The sequence below is a fragment of the Thermochaetoides thermophila genome (assembly GCF_000221225.1).
Source record: "Thermochaetoides thermophila DSM 1495 unplaced genomic scaffold scf7180000011816, whole genome shotgun sequence".
In the NCBI taxonomy this organism is placed as follows: domain Eukaryota; kingdom Fungi; phylum Ascomycota; class Sordariomycetes; order Sordariales; family Chaetomiaceae; genus Thermochaetoides; species Thermochaetoides thermophila.
The window spans coordinates 2474133-2489526 of NW_006383032.1; the positions used below are offsets into that span (position 1 = coordinate 2474133).

Below are 15394 nucleotides of genomic sequence, written 5' to 3' on the forward strand. Positions count from 1 at the left end.
AGATTCATTCTCAACCAATAATAAGTCTCAAATAGTGTTCTCCAACTTGACTGGTCTATCATCCAGAACCCCAACAGAAGAATGTCCTCAAGAGGTCGACGACAAGGACCTGCAAATTAACAAGGTTCATGTGCTGACATCGTCTTCCTGGACTATCAGAAACCTCAATTCAATGGGACGAGTAATGAATTAAGCAGCTGCGGGAAATGAAGAGGCCTGGCATGTACAAGATGTTCCACGGTTTATTTTGTGTTAGCTTCTTGTCCAAAAGTGCCCTAGAGCGCCGCAGACCTCGCCAAGACGCTAGCGAAAAAAAGCTTGGCAGATTATAGTGCTTCGAGGACATCTAGGGGAACATGTATGCTGATATCGGCTCATGTGCCATATCCACACATTATAGTTAGGTATACTTTCATGCTGTAAAGCTGTTTTCAACGTTCATTCAACATGAACGTGTCCAGTTCTTTGTCAAGTGGTCATTTTTGCTTCTCTTTCCATAGCAATATCCTTCGCTTTCATTTGCGAGACCGATTGTCAATGATACGGGACTTGGGATGCTCGAAGCTACGTTTTATTGCAGTTAGACTTGTCAGCGTCTTTGGAACTAAATCATACGGACGCGGCCTTCCTTCCCTGTGACCGTCGACTCACTCCCGCAATTCCACTGTAGGAAAGTCAAATAGGTTCAAGCTTTGACCAGTCAAGATAATTGAAGTGACACAGTGCAGCAACGAATCCAGCTATTGGAAGCTACTCAGTCCTTGAATAGTAAGCATTTGCTCATTGCGAAAGGTACCGTCTAAGTAACATAATCTGTTGACGCGCAATAAGACTGGAAAGATAGTGAGCACTTCGTAAAGCCAGGATCATCATGGTATGAACCAAGCTCTGATGAGCAAGTAATGTAAAGAACAGTGAAGATAAGTACTTCTAGAAAGTGTGCTAGGTACCCAAACAAGGAATATGAGCGCAGAACATGCCAAGATCTGCACATGAGTTTGCCATCATTGACTAGACTCCATGTAAGAGCTGTTAACATGACACAAAATCATCGATCATCACAAAGAGTGGAAACTCCGACTTACCAAGACCAGTAGCAACCAACCGTAACTAGCCTGTCCTTTCCACAAAACCCAATTTTCCCTTCTCTACTGCATTCCTCCTACAGAACTAGAGCGCCATCACGATCTCCCCAACCTACACCATGCTATTCCACATCGGTCTCGTCGTCTTCGACATTAGCCGACTGCGAGGCTGAACCCCTCTCCCCACTTCCCCATTCATCATCCCCGACCGGCAGCAAAGATTATTGATCCCACCCCAACTGCTTCACATATTGTTGTCATTGCTGTCGGACACAGCCCTCACGGCATCTTTATCTCCAGAAGCCTCGTTGATCGGCGTACGGGCTCCATCTGACAGTGACGACAGTGACCAATCCCTGGTCGACAAGCTCGGAGCCGTCAATGGAAGAGGAGACGGCGGCGGCGGGGGAGTCCGACTGATAGGTGAGGTGTTCCCCGACGGCGGAGAAGGAGGGTTTAATGGACGGTTCGTGACCGGGGGAACCGCAACAGAAGTAAAAGGTTGCGGAGCAGGGCTGATGAACATCGGCGGCGGCGGCGGCACGTAGTGCGAAGGAGGGGACTAGGGCGGTAGCAGAGGATATTGGGGGTAGTGCCTGATTCAAACGCAAGCTGGGCAAGGCGGATGGTAGTTCACGCCGACCCACGTCAGGATGGGGCGAGAACTGGGGAGATATCGAGGAACGTGTGAACAGGGAACTGAGACGTGGCAGAGCTCGCAGGTAGCGGGGTTTGGTGGGCTGTAAGAGGGCAGCGGGAGGTTCGTACTGAACTTTTCGGATGAAGCACTGTGAAGAGGAAAGGTTGGATTGGACTCATTGTTGCCATTGGAACCCTGGAACGATGGAGGAGGCTGAAAGGGTGGGTTGTTGAAAAGCGGGGGAGGGGCGGGAGAGGGGATGGAGTAGGCGTAAGTCTACCCGAGTAATACGGCCCCCGACGAGTGCAGTCGGATTGCGACCACGTAGTAGAACGACTGGCACTATCGTCGTCGTCCTCCTCGTCCTGACTGTCATGACTGACTTGGTCCTCAGGGCTTCGACGGGAGTGATACGGCGGAGGCGATACGGAACGTTCACATAAGTTCTCTGAAGCTTTACGACGGTCGGCTTCCTGTTGGATCTACCGTTCGTGAATCTTTTGGCGGGCTTCTGCAATATCGGCCTTTCCGCAAGGATTGTAGGACTTGGTAAATGTGTTGACAGCGCCAGCTTCGGTATGATCTCCTATTTCAACCCCTCGGATCAAAAAGTTGAAGCATAGAGGGCCGTCGTTGTTACCACGCCGTTTGCTATAGAAAGTTCGACGGCGTTGTGGCTCGACAAATCCGGGTTTGGTAAACCGATGGCGAACCCGCTCTTCCATGGCGACAACGATCCATGTCCTTGTGCGATAGCGAGTTGAGGTGGCTCGGTCCCTCTCCAAAAGAAGTGCGGTGAGAGCCTTCTACATGAGATTCGGCAGCTTTCTGCACCGCTTCTCAAGATCTTCTTCATACGTCTTGCCACTGTCCAAAGCACAGGAAAACCAACAACGCCTATGTTTGGCTTGATACTCCTCAATAGCTCGAAGGTGCATTGCAGCCAGTTCATCTTGAGTCAACGGCTGTGCGCGATAGCAAACGCTATTCTTCCTGTACTGGAACTTCTCGAACTTGACACCAAAAAGCTTCCGGCAGCTAACTGCATGTCGCCTTTCTGGGAACTAGGAAAATTCTCAACACTCGTAAACGGGACGATCATGTTCTCCCTGCCCTAGAGAGCTAAAACAGATCGGCCAGAAACAAGATTGATGACCATACTGCAAGAACGACTCTCTTACACTACAGGAGCACGGTCTGCCCGAAGATCCGTCGACGACAAAGCAGAGTCGGAGTCACTTGAGTCTGAGGACTCGGAACCATCGCCGTTACTCCAAACTGTCCATTCATCATCATCGGACATCATGCTGACCTCATCTGGGCTTCTACCTCTGGGAGACATGCTTGGTTAGCAAGCGGGTATACGGCAAGAGCTGAGCGCACAATCGCAAGACACTGAGAGTGAGGATTATAGATTAAGTTTGGCTAGGAGAAGATGGGAGAGTGAGTGTGGCTTAAATATGACTCGGTCGTACAGTTTCGGGGCAATACTGTAGGGCGAAGTTATTGGTCTTAGGTGATGCCTCGTTCGACGATACTTCGCTTCGTTACTCAGGCAGCGGCTGCTACGCAGGTGTTCGTGTCCAATGGGAGACGACGAGGCTGTGCACGTCATTAGGAGCAGCAAAGGAGACCTGTCGATAAGTATTGTTTAGGAACAGCCTAATTGACCCTGTTCTCCAGAAGTAAGCCGACTACCAACAGCAGGGCTATGCTTCAATGATATGGGATATTGGTATGCCCTGTTGTCAACTTTGCCTTACGGTTAGTGGGTCAGACACTTGTTAACTTGCATCCTGCAAAACTGCCAGTACTATGAAGCTCGAGAGCCTTTAGAGGGGTGGATAGCTGAGGGCTAACAGTCGACAGATGGTGAGTACTTGTCTGGCTGCTGGAAGATCATCGTACTGCGGATTGCTAGCTTATTAGTTGCCATTCCATCGCCCCCATATCTTGATGCCGAGTTCATCAGTTGAAAATCAAGAAGCAAATGGCTTGCAGTCAGGCGAACTGTAACTATGTTGAGGCCTTTCAGTATAGCTTTAGAATAGGCTATCGTGATTGAAGACCTAGAAGCAAAAGCCAGGCACATCAAAAGCTTTTCACATTTAAAATGAGCGATGAGAAAAGTGGTATCAAAGACTTTGCTGATGCTAAAGTGTCACGTGATTCAAAGTCTACAGCTTCAATGCAATGGTGCCTCTCATTGTGCTATGCCGAAAGCTTAGGACTTCAGATCCTGAAAGAGAAAGCGGCTCTGGTGTGCAAAGACGGTTGTGGCCTGTGCACAATTGCTACGTGGGGTATGCTGCGCCGTGGAGAGGATGACTCGATTGGTGGGATGCGCACAGGTGGAGCATCAACTATAAAAAATCTAAACGGTCGGTCAAGCCGTGTACCACCGTTTTCCCTTCCCCACAAACGATGCAAGCAACCGAGATTTACCGTTTCCAAAGACCCAGAGTAAGTCGCTACCGTAATCTGGTACATTTGAACGGCACGCATTCCTTTTATCCACGGTGCGATAACGGTAAATTAACGGATTTTCAATCGCGCTAGCGATAAGAGAAAATAATCATGGCTGATCCAGAACGTACGCAAATTCATTCTCCTTCCCTCTTTCGCAACGAAACCAATAAGTTGACGAACCTTACAAACAAGCACCTCAGTCACAACCACTCTTCTCCCAAACCAAATACTAAGGCAGTCTTGCAGCAATGCATCTAATGTTTGTTCCCGACGGCCAGGGTGGTCGAATCTACACCCTGAAGAAGGTTCTGAACGGCCAGGTTACCAAGTCTGCCCACCCGGCTCGTTTTTCGCCTGATGACAAGTGGTCCCGTCACCGCTTAATGATGCACAAGCGTTATGCTCCTCTGTTTGCTCTGCATTATGCGCAGGAGAACGAGAAGGCCCGCGCCGCTGTTGCGAAGGCGCAAGCCGCCGCTGAGGCGGCCGCGAAGACTGCCATAGAGATGGAACTTGCCACGCAGAAGGAGCTCGCTGAGCAGACTTCTGGCAAGAATAAGGCATTAACCAATTCTTCTGCTTGAGAACTGTACGCGCTACTACACTCGATTTGCTATGCTTACGAGTTCAGTGCTAACCTGCGTCCCCAATGGATCTAGCACTTGCAATTGCGTCTGCGAACTCTGACATTTCCGGGGGAACAACTTGTGTTTTCTATGGGCGTATCGGACCGGATCATGGATCAAAAATGGTGGCGTTGATCGGTTGGTTTGCTCACCTTAGGTACATGGCGTTCGGTAGTGAATAAAACACATGCGCTTGGCTCTTTGAGGGTCATAGTGTTATACCAACTTTTCTCTATTTCGTGATCTTGGTGATTAGGATTGTTGTGACCGATGAGCCCTTCATCTTCACCTCCTCTTCTTTGCATTAACATTGCGACCTGCTCCAACTCTAATCCTCCCACCACTGCTCTGACTCCTAGCACCTGTCAGGATCCCAGGAAGATAATCGGGATCCAAGAGGTCCTGATATTTTGTCCGCCGCTGTTCCTGAAGCTTCTTCTGGTATTCCTTCTGGTCCTCTGCAAGGATCAGCTCCCTCCCCCAGCCATTCTTACCTCCACCCTTAACATGGGTGCCTTTGCCGCTTGCTGAGCCATGTGTTGGCTTTGGGATGCTGTACACATTGCCTCTGTTGTTCCACTGCCAGTTCTTTTTTAAGTGCAGTGTGAAGTTGCCCATCGCATCTGTGGTGCATGACACCCTTGTCAAAGTTGGTTGCCCACATGAAGGGCAGAACTGTTTTGATGTGTCCTTGCACACTTTGTAGCAGCCGTGGCATCTCAAAATCCAAGTCTTTAGATGTGTGATGCGAGAAAAGCCGGTATCAAGCAGGCTGGAACAGTCAGCGTGTGTGTTAAGAAATCACAATTGACTTTCACTTCACTCACTTGAGGTTGATTCTCAAGGCGACATTGCGCATTGCCATATCAGCAGTGATTAAGGCTACCTTCATTGTCTCTTGAACAGGCTCTGGGACAGTCAAAGCATTTGCGCGTGCTTGATATTTTCTGATATTGGTCGGGGCTGTAGTTTCATCGTGTTAGCAGGTGCCAGGTTCATGTGAGTGTCAGGAAGCTTACTGATCCATTCTCCATCACTGTCATCTTCCGGTTCATCATCTGGGTTTTCCTCCTCTGATTTATTATCACCGGCAGTGGACTCATCCAACTTGAGCTCCTCTAATTGCTCTGTCACCGGCTCGGTCATTGCCTGAGACGCTTTTGTGTCTGATGCAGAGGTCTTTTGCTCTAGCTGCTTCTCCTCTTCCCCCTCCTTCTTCTCAGTAACAGCAACTGAATATTCTTCGGGTATGGCAATATCTGACCCTTCTGTGCTCTCTTTTTGCCTCAAATCTGCTTTCTCTTCAATCCCGGGGGGTTTCCCATTCAGGTTTCTCTGGGTAGGATCCTTTCTTAACCGCCACTAACCATCATGAGTCAGTCTTTGCTGTGATAATGGCCAGGAACAACAGAACGTACATCACCTCCATTCTTCTCAATTTCCAACTCGTAGGTCAGGGCAAGAAGCTGCAGATCAGGCCGTGACAGGACTTGCAAGTCACCCGTCTTCCGGGCGAAGGTGATAATGAATTGGACGGATTCAGGACGAGGGGTTCTAAGCTTCAAAAAGGGGGCCAGTGTTGTTTGGAACCGAAGTCTTGTGGCCTCATCACGGACTAGGTACAGGTTCAGCATATGGCTGTCAACGATGAGATGGCGAAGAACATACTCTCAGCCACTACAGCGGGGATGGTATACAATTCATCGGCCCGGGCAAGCAGGGTCGATACCGATGGGTCATTCTTGATGATAGCATTGGCATCAATAACCAATGCGTGGATAGGCTTCTCGGAGGCTGGCGTAGAAGCACCAGTTGCGACAGAGACCGCCAAAGCACTGGTGCTGGCTGTCGCACTTGTGTTTGTCGTAACAGTGGGGGTGGGGTCCTGATGCTCAACTGCCTGGAGGGCAGCAGAGCTCGTGTCTTGCTCCATTGAGAGATTCTTGGTAAAAGATTGGTCCTGAAGCGATATAATTGGCAGCAGATCAAGCATTTGACTCCATGATATCCAGATGGAGTGATGTTCGAGGTTGCCGTAGACTCGCGGTATTGCGCAGCTGTATGACCAGTGAATTTCTTGAGATTTAGGCGGGGTAGCATGGCGGAATACTGATCTTGGCGGGCGGTGAACGGCCAAACCCCACTTCGTTCCAACGCCACGTGCCCGTCAGAAAGATCACAGATCCAGACTTGTCTCAGGCCCTCAAACGAATGAACTGTTTAAATCCTTTCAATTGTGCAAATTTCTGTTGGCATGTTTAGGTGTCAATCCCCCCACTCGAGCGCTCTCTCTGATTTGACTCATGCTCCCAATAGAAACAAGATTGCCGTGCCTAAGGAATCATGCTGAAAGGATCTGGTGTGTATGTTTTGCAAAGGCTTGATTCGGAGCCTTTTCTGAAGTTGTCTTATTCCAGTCTTTTTCCCAATCATCCAATCATTTTTAAGAATGAAGAGCAGGATCCCGCAAGCCTTAGTTGTTGAAGGCCCTGCTTAATTCAGTCACCTGATTGATTGATCCTCGTTAAACTACAATTTCTATATTTATCGAGATACTGCCATGACTAAACTGCCCAACACCATATCTTGGAAGATCATCTGTGGTGAGTGAGGTCACGTTGAAGAATCGATGCTGCCGGGACATCGGCAATGTCCACATCAGCCCCTAGTACAACATGTCCCATCTCGATGCGTAGCTGCTTACCACCTCAAGCTGAGCTTTTTTCCGGAACGACCGGGTACTCCCGAGCTCGGATGCTTCTCAGTAGGACGATCACCAGCGCTACATGCGTCTGCCAAGACATAGCCGCATGCTCACTGGCTGCATATACGAGCCGCTTCGGTCGGGTTGTCCACTTGGGCAAGCCGTAAACAGCAATGAGTTCATCGCACCCAACGCGTTATTGCAGAGCAACCACCCATTTGATATTGTGCTCAGTAAGACGGTAAGATGGATTCCGGCTGGTGTTGCCACCAACCGACCGACCTGCGCGCAAGCTTTATCCGCAGGGCTGGGATCTTCACCTGGAGTTTGGGTAGCACTGCCGGTTCGGACAAGATCTCGGACTGACTTCTTGGAGCTGGATGAGATGACTTTTTCAATTTTCAAAAGCTTGGTTGTCAGAATTCCGGTTCCACTGAGACCTGCATGGCTGGGTTCTAACGGCTACTACGACGATGTATGTAGTCCCCGGCAAAGGAGATGGTCAACGCCGAGCAGAATCTGTTGTTGCAGCATCTTGAGGATAGACCATCGTTCAGATCCTTCTTACATAGGTACACTCTTCATTCCCACGTGTTATGGCCCAACCGCACAGTTGAGTTCAGGAGCATGTCAGCAAAGTGTTATGCCAGCAAGTCTCTTGCCTTCCACACTCCATGTTACATAACGCCTTGCAATTCTTTTCGGCATAGCCATTGCCAATCCTTCTTCAAATACGATCTTTGCTAGGGTGTATCGTGGCAGTTGGAGACCACCTGACTTACCCTGTCAGTGTAGGCCAAGGTCCAAGCAGCGTTTACCTTCAAAGTCACCTGGTTGTTCCAATCATACCCTCTCGACATCGTATTTGAGAGTTTCTCTTACTCCATGAGAACTTGTGGCAGGTGATGGCAGTCAGGATCGGAAAGACAGGGAAGCTGGTGAGGAGCGGAGCAAGACCGGCGATGGGAAGGGTAGACGGGATCTGAAGGATGCCTGGAGATGTCTGTTGGACAATAATATAAGAACGCGACTCTTCTGGCCTTTCAGCTCATTCAACTCGAATCTCAACGACTACCTCCATCACAAGTCTTCATTCTCACTTCAACCCAAGACTCTAGATCTAATCAACACAGCCTCGATGAAGCTCTCCCTTGTCTCCCTCACCCTCCCCCTAGCCACAGTGGCCCTCCCCAATGTAGGCTACGCCCGCGTCCGTAACAACTGCACCGAAACTGTTTGGCTCTGGTCTGTCGGCACCAACATCTCAGCGCCCTACCGCTTGCAACAGGGCGCCTCCTACGCAGAGCAATTTTCTCGCGACCCCATCACGGGCGGCCGCGCGCTAAAAATCACAATCCCCGAGAATGGTCTCTATACCCCTGGCGTGCCACAGACAATTTTTGCGTACAACCTCGATGGCGCTGGGATCTGGTACGACCTGAGCGATGTGTTTGGCGATGCTTTCATTGGGAAGAAGCTTGTTGTTGCCAGCGCTGAGCCGACTTGCCAGAAGATTATTTGGCCTACTGGTGTGCCGCCGGCAGGTAGCCAGGTGAAGGTTTGCACGGCAGAGAAGGATGTTACTTTGACGCTTTGCGCAGACTAGGAAGGATTTTGAGAGCTTGGATGAGTTGGGTTGATACTAAAAGCTGACAATTGCTGATCGAGGGTATCTGGACAGAACAGGAGGTAGATAATGGTCTGTTAGGTTTTAAATCATAACTAGGTTTTGTGCGTCGTCGACGGGTGGTTGTGATATGTGAGGGGACATCGGGAGGTAGCCTGAATGCTGGACTCAATGATTGGCCGTTTCCCAACTTCCCAGCACCTCTATCTCCATGTGAATATTTTATGTGAAAACCATGGTTGGAGATGGACAATGAGAAACTTGGCACAGATAAACAAATCAAGGCATCTAGTCTCTTCAAGCACCATGGATGACAGTATCACATCCAACTTTCATTGCAAGCCATGACCATCTTCCGTTCAACCAGGAATATCTGGAACTTGATGAATATTGGCATCCCAGCCAACGATAAGAATACACATATGAAAGGTGAGCAAGGACAATGCAACGCCTTTCCAGCAAGGCAGGAAGCACCTAGTCTGAAGAGAGCAGCAACAAAATGAGACAATGATGCAACGGAACGATAGCATGAAAACAGAGATTTCCCATCACTCCTGTTCCATCCAATCCGTGTTATGAAAAGCCACTTTCCCCTGCCTGCCTCCTGCCCATCCTGACTTACAACGCTTGCTACCGCCCATAAGGTATTTCATGCCCTATATATTTTTTGCTTAACCCAGTTCCAACATACGATTCCCCTCCCTCGCCCCAAGCAACCCTTAGAACACAGTCCCGTCGCTGTCAATCAAAATAGGCGGCTCCTTGGTATTGGGCCGGCTAACCTCAGCGATTTCCCGACCACCCTGTTTATAGTTAGTTTCATATGCCAACGGATCTTAGCTGGAAATAGTTGGGAGAACCCACCTTCCAGCTTCCAGCCTCTAACACCTGGGCCAGGGTCAATTCATTCCCATTCAGCTCATTCTTGAGCGCTTTGTTGACCTCCATATGCAAAATGTCTAGGAAGCCGACCGTCACACCACGCCATTCAACAATGACGTCATCACCAGGCTCAAACATAGGGGCAACTTCGACGCCCTTGGTTCCAGTCCGCTCGCAGTACTCAGCATAGTTCTTCAGGCCCCGCTCCATATCCTCTGGCTTAAGGGTGAGAACGCCCATGTCAATGAACAAGCCACCATTTCGGTACTCGGGCAGGCCCGTGAGCATTTCCTGGCCAGCAAACTGGATCTTCATGATACTCTGCATTGGCTGCATGAGGGAGTAGGTAAGCCACTGAGTGAGCTTGTGGAACGGGAGAATGCTCTCCCACGGGGCCACTCCGTTAGACTGGCCCGTCGTATTTGGGAAAGGCGAGAAGGTTGGGCTAGTGGGGGACTGAGTGGGTTGCGGCATCGAGCTGCATGGCCAAGCGTCGCCAAGTGAGACACCATTAATCGCTGTCCTCGAAGGCGGCCAGATTGAGGCAAGACCGTTCATGAGTACGTTCCAGAGCACAGGAACGGGAACGATGATGACACTGGAGGCCTGTGTCGCGGGATGAGAAAGGATATGGTCTGCGATTGCGAAATTAGCCCCGAGTCAACTCAACGGATGGAATGACATGTTCTTTACCGAGCATATTGCCTGGCCGGCCCTCCTCGCCGAAGAACTCCTTGTTCTGATCAAGGGCCGTGGCGAGACGGATCAGAAGTTGTGCCCTGCCCTCAAGGCCAGCTATCTCGTTCCCGGGGCGCGACTGCAACCCTTGGGCGAGGGCTTCAACGGTCAAGTGTTTGAGGCCCTCCTTGTCTACCTGATGTTTGTTGCTCTTGTTCCCAGAAAACAAACCCTGTGGGTGTTTGGTCAGCGGCTGAGTGTAAAACTTGCCATGGCAACCCCCCAGACAGCCACTTACAGACTTAAACATATCCAAGCTAGCGAGCGCAATACCCTCTGATCTCCTGTAGATACGGCCATTTTCTGGGCTCTTGTAGCTCCAATTTGTACCGGCGCCGGCGTCCAAAAGCACGCTGACGAGGAAAAGATCGATAATGCGCTTACACTTCTCGGTATTGTCGACCTCTTCAGGAGGCCAGGTAGCTAGCAGGTGGGCAATTCTGTCACGACCGCCCACGGCGAAGTGCTGATAACGTCCATGAGGAGGAATGTTCGTAAACGGCGCATCGTAATCACGCTGCGTCTTGGTTAGCGGATGCACTTGGCGAAAAAAAAAATGGTGGAACACAATTGGAGTGATTTCGATGGAGGGGGGGGGAACACCAGCGAGTCGCACAGTCTTCATCGATGGGGTACACCTCATGGCGCAGCAGCAGAACCAACTTACCTTGATGATATTCGCGACAAAAGAAACGACATCTGGGAACTTTCGCATATCGACATCGAAGTGACGCAGCTCATTTCGACAGGCTTTTGTCATGATAATCTTACAGCGATCTCTGACGGCGGGCAGACTGCGAAGGTAGCCCGCGGGATCGAGCTGCGGGTCGGGGGGCCTCGGCATGGGGATGCTGGGAATGGGACTCGGCGAGAAAGGAGTCAGCGGGGTACCCGGGCCGCCCATGGTGCTCGTAGTGCCAGCCGAAGTGCGGTTCATGACGCGAGCGCTTGTGTTGATGGGAGCAATGTAGCTCGATGATCCCGAGGTGAGCGACGATTTTGACTGAGAGTTGGGGACAGATGGCTGCGGGTTCTCGCCCGCCCTCGGGCCCCGATCCCTTCTCGAAAACAGACCCATGATTGTGCTATTCGTTCGCTACGTTGTACACAAATGTACGTGGACTGGGACTCAATGCTATCTTTCCAGCGGGGCGGTGGCGGCGGCTGATCGGCCACCGGACGGGCGGTCTGCAGTCGGCCGAGTTACGTGTGGCAGCACGAATAGGAGCTTGAAGCTGGAGCCGACGCTGTGCTCGTGACGCTGTGGGGCACGAACAGGCGGCGAGTTCTGGAAACTGCAAATGCCAATTGGGTGGCCGACGCCTTGGATTCCTAGAATCCTGGGGGGATAGGAACGTCTGGATTTGTCTAATGCAGAAGACAGCGACCGGGGAGCTGTGCGACTGAATGATTGCCGTGGTCGTGCAGTTAAAAGTCGTCGTTGTTGCTGGGGTGTTGCTGGGCTCGTCGTCCTCAGTTTGGATCCCGATGGTCTCCGCTGTCGCAGTGGGAGCGGCGGCGGTCAGCAAGAGGAGTCGAGTCGCAGGAGTGGGAGAATCGAAAAGTCCTGGAGGAAGTGGTGGAAAGGGACTGAGCGACTGAAGAAGAAGGCGGATGGAAGTGGGCAGTCGCTCTGTTTTCTGGTTCCCGCAGCAGCAGTCGATAGTCCGTGGAGGGGAGCAAGGGAGCAGGGGTTTTGTGCGGCAGGGGTTGCCGTCGGAGTCGAGGGACTTGGCAGGGGTGGCAGTTGGGGCGGCTGTTGCTGGCACCAGGTACAATAAAAAAACTTGCGCTAACAAAAAAACAAAATACACGGCTCGCTGTGGACACTGCCAGAGCGAAGCATCGTGGATCCTGGTTTTGGTTTGAGACCTTGTCCCTTTCACGTGGATCTCAATGGGGGAACTGCCAAGTGAAGCTCAGGACCCGGAGGGGTAATAAGGTGGGGTTTTCCTCACGGTCTGCACCTTCCCTCCCTTCAAATCGCAGCACGCCAGCGTTCCTGGGACGGGAAATTGAAGGGGAGGTGCATTCGGCGGGAAAGGAACGCTGCGATGTGCGCTAGCGTGCTACGCTGTACCTGCACTGTAGCCTCGACTTGTGCATCCACGTTGTAGCGTAATCCGCAGGTACTGGAGCTAATCCGCACTACATTACGACGTCGGCCGCGGCGTTGATGGCTTCAAATTTTTCAAAATTTTGTTGCCTGCGGACGGCTTCTGTGCCAATGTCGGACGACGCCCGGGGCAACTCAAAAAAAATGTACGTTTTCCAGGTTTTTTTGTCGAGTTGGACCCTGCGCCGTACCCACTGCCACCTGGACGTTCGTCGATCTGACTGGCCCATGGTACAATGTTTAATCCGTGAAGAAAACGAAACTTTTTTCTGGGATCGGATCGAACGAGGGATGGTCTGATCAACGACAACGTCCTAGGGATATGGAGGTCTGGAGCCCACGCGAGAATCTGGAGGCGAATCAGAGCGTTGAGCGGTTTTGCTGTTCCTGTTTTTTTCCGCCTTGCCTGTTGTAGCGTTTTGCGTTTGAGCGTTTTGACGCTCATGTCAAGTTCAAGTCCATTGTTGTGGTGATCAGTTTTCGCGTCCTGTCCTGTTCCCGACGGCTTGGGCGAGCGTTGCTGTCGTGTAAGATCGCCTTACTGCCCTGCAACGCCAAGACGAGCTTGATCATTGCCAGTCCATTACCAGTCCGATGCTCCCACGTCTCGCTTTTTCATACTCCAGGTTTCCTTCTTACACGTAGCTGTGCTAACACTCGGCGTACATTAGTGGCGGTACGGAGTTGGTAGTGCATGCAAAAGGCAACGACTAGCGATCGCCAACTCTTCTAGAAAGTAACGTTGTCGAAGTCTGTGTGATAAGTAGCGACAGGCCCGACCACCAGCGATACCGTCACTGGTCGCGGGTACTGCTAGCAGTGTGTCCAGAAGCCCACAGAAGGCCTTCGCGGATGGACACAGCCAGTGAGTTGAGCGAATCGATGGCATTGCGCACCGATCACCACCTCCACAGAATCCTGAATCCACGCGTGTGGACGGGCTTTGAGTCCCCTGCAGGCCACTCACCGAGAAGCTTTCCTGTTGGGTCGTCAAGAAAATGACGCCGCCCGCTGGGCCACACCGAGTGGATCCCCTTGTCCGAAATTGTGGCTCGTCTGCAAGGTACCGCGCAACCTTAAGCCCGGCCTCACGGCCATGGTGATGAGCTTGCCCAGGGTTTGGCAGCCAAATGCCGCAGTCGCAGTCGTAGTCAGTTAATTGCCTGTCGTCACCTTCGCCGTCACAGCAGCTCAGCAGCCCAACGGCTCAGTGTCAGGGGCTTGCGTGATCTCATCATGGCTGTGTCACAGCGCTCTGTGCAGGTTGACTCTGCTGAACACTCAGGGGACCCCTTTGTCCGTCTGTTCGCAGGAGGTCAAAGTGATTCGAAGCGAGCAGATCGAGGACTGCCTATCGCACACCATTTCTTTCCCGGCTGTGATTCGGATACAAACTGCAGGTATGTGCACAGCGAAAGTGGTAAAAACCGTCTACCTCCGGATCGACCCGCCCTTCTTGCTGGGGAGCGTCTTCCGGGCTCCAGCAGTTCCAAAGGCGACTCCAACGACTCCAGCGAACGGATCCCGGGTCGGCGAAGCTGGCCGTTGGTTTGATTTGTTTGTGCTTGTGTTGCAAGCGCATTTCCGGAAGTTGGATTGTCGTGCAGAAACATGCCATATCGGGAAGACACGGCCGATTGCCCCGGTCTTGGACGACTTCGATATGCAACCACATGTGGTGTAGCGGGCCCTCGAGCCTGGAACACACACGTGCAAAGACAACGCTAGCGGTGCGAAACAGATGATGGGGATCCCACCGCTGTGGTTTGGCCATGTCGCCGGAAAGCTTCGATGTCTCAACGCTATTTTATTGCCACAGCCTAGGTGCTTTCCAGTGCCTAGCTCCAGCAGGCAACCGAAGCCCCAGGGTGCAATTCATATTTGGCCCAAGCCGGCAAAACGACCTGAGCCGAATTTCGGGGATCGCTCCGGCCCAATAGCCCAGACAAGGCTTGTTGATCCAGAAGCCGAAAAATAAGGCCTCCAGACCCACGGCCAGTGGCCAACCCGGACCTCCCAAGCGATCGGGCTCCAGTGTCGCGTACCAACTGCACTGCCGTAATATAAGCATCTCATATTCCCATATCGCGTCTCCCCCCACATTGCTACGTGTCGCTTCATATGGAATGCAGATTGTAGTCATCTCGCTCGCCTACTGACGGCTCACTAGGCCAAACTCTCTGCTTCAACATCATGGGACTTTGCTAAGCTAATGACATTCCCAACCCAAGGGCCTGGGACCTGTGGCGTTGTGCAGCGCGAGGTCTCGGCGGACACGGAGCGAGCCGTGAGAGGGCAGCGCAGAAAGCCAAGATTGAGCGAACTACCATTTCCAGGTCGCAGTATGCATGCCAAGAGGTGCCGGTCGCAATTCGGGGAGCCGCTAGCGTGCATCGTGGGATTCTCCACTGTTCCAGGCACTGGCCAGCGGGCGGTCTTCCAGCCCCAGAGAACAGAGGCAGACTGGTAGAACTGTGGTCTCGCGTCTCACCTTTCCCTTTTCTTTA

The 15394-nt window shown here is 51.7% G+C and overlaps 4 protein-coding genes across 4 annotated transcripts; 2 read left to right on the forward strand and 2 right to left on the reverse strand.

Annotated features, from left to right (window-relative positions):
• Positions 1 to 4442: 4442 nt before the first annotated feature.
• Positions 4443 to 4778, forward strand: CTHT_0027550 (uncharacterized protein; the record flags this gene model as incomplete). Its single annotated transcript, XM_006693149.1, has 1 exon — positions 4443 to 4778. The coding sequence occupies one exon, from the start codon at positions 4443 to 4445 to the stop codon at positions 4776 to 4778; it is 336 nt and encodes a 111-aa protein (XP_006693212.1).
• Positions 4779 to 5105: 327 nt separating this feature from the next.
• CTHT_0027560 (putative art-4 protein) lies at positions 5106 to 6753 on the reverse strand (the record flags this gene model as incomplete). The annotated part of the gene is made up of 5 exons (XM_006693150.1): positions 5106 to 5592; positions 5648 to 5783; positions 5840 to 6182; positions 6239 to 6435; positions 6489 to 6753. 5 exons carry the CDS (start codon positions 6751 to 6753, stop codon positions 5106 to 5108), a joined length of 1428 nt encoding a protein of 475 aa, XP_006693213.1.
• A 1909-nt stretch (positions 6754 to 8662) lies between these two features.
• On the forward strand, positions 8663 to 9130 carry CTHT_0027570 (uncharacterized protein; the record flags this gene model as incomplete). Its single annotated transcript, XM_006693151.1, has 1 exon — positions 8663 to 9130. One exon carries the CDS (start codon positions 8663 to 8665, stop codon positions 9128 to 9130), a length of 468 nt encoding a protein of 155 aa, XP_006693214.1.
• Positions 9131 to 9870: 740 nt separating this feature from the next.
• On the reverse strand, positions 9871 to 11849 carry CTHT_0027580 (uncharacterized protein; the record flags this gene model as incomplete). Its single annotated transcript, XM_006693152.1, has 5 exons — positions 9871 to 9954; positions 10016 to 10668; positions 10727 to 10943; positions 11010 to 11288; positions 11439 to 11849. The coding sequence occupies 5 exons, from the start codon at positions 11847 to 11849 to the stop codon at positions 9871 to 9873; spliced, it is 1644 nt and encodes a 547-aa protein (XP_006693215.1).
• Positions 11850 to 15394: the final 3545 nt, after the last annotated feature.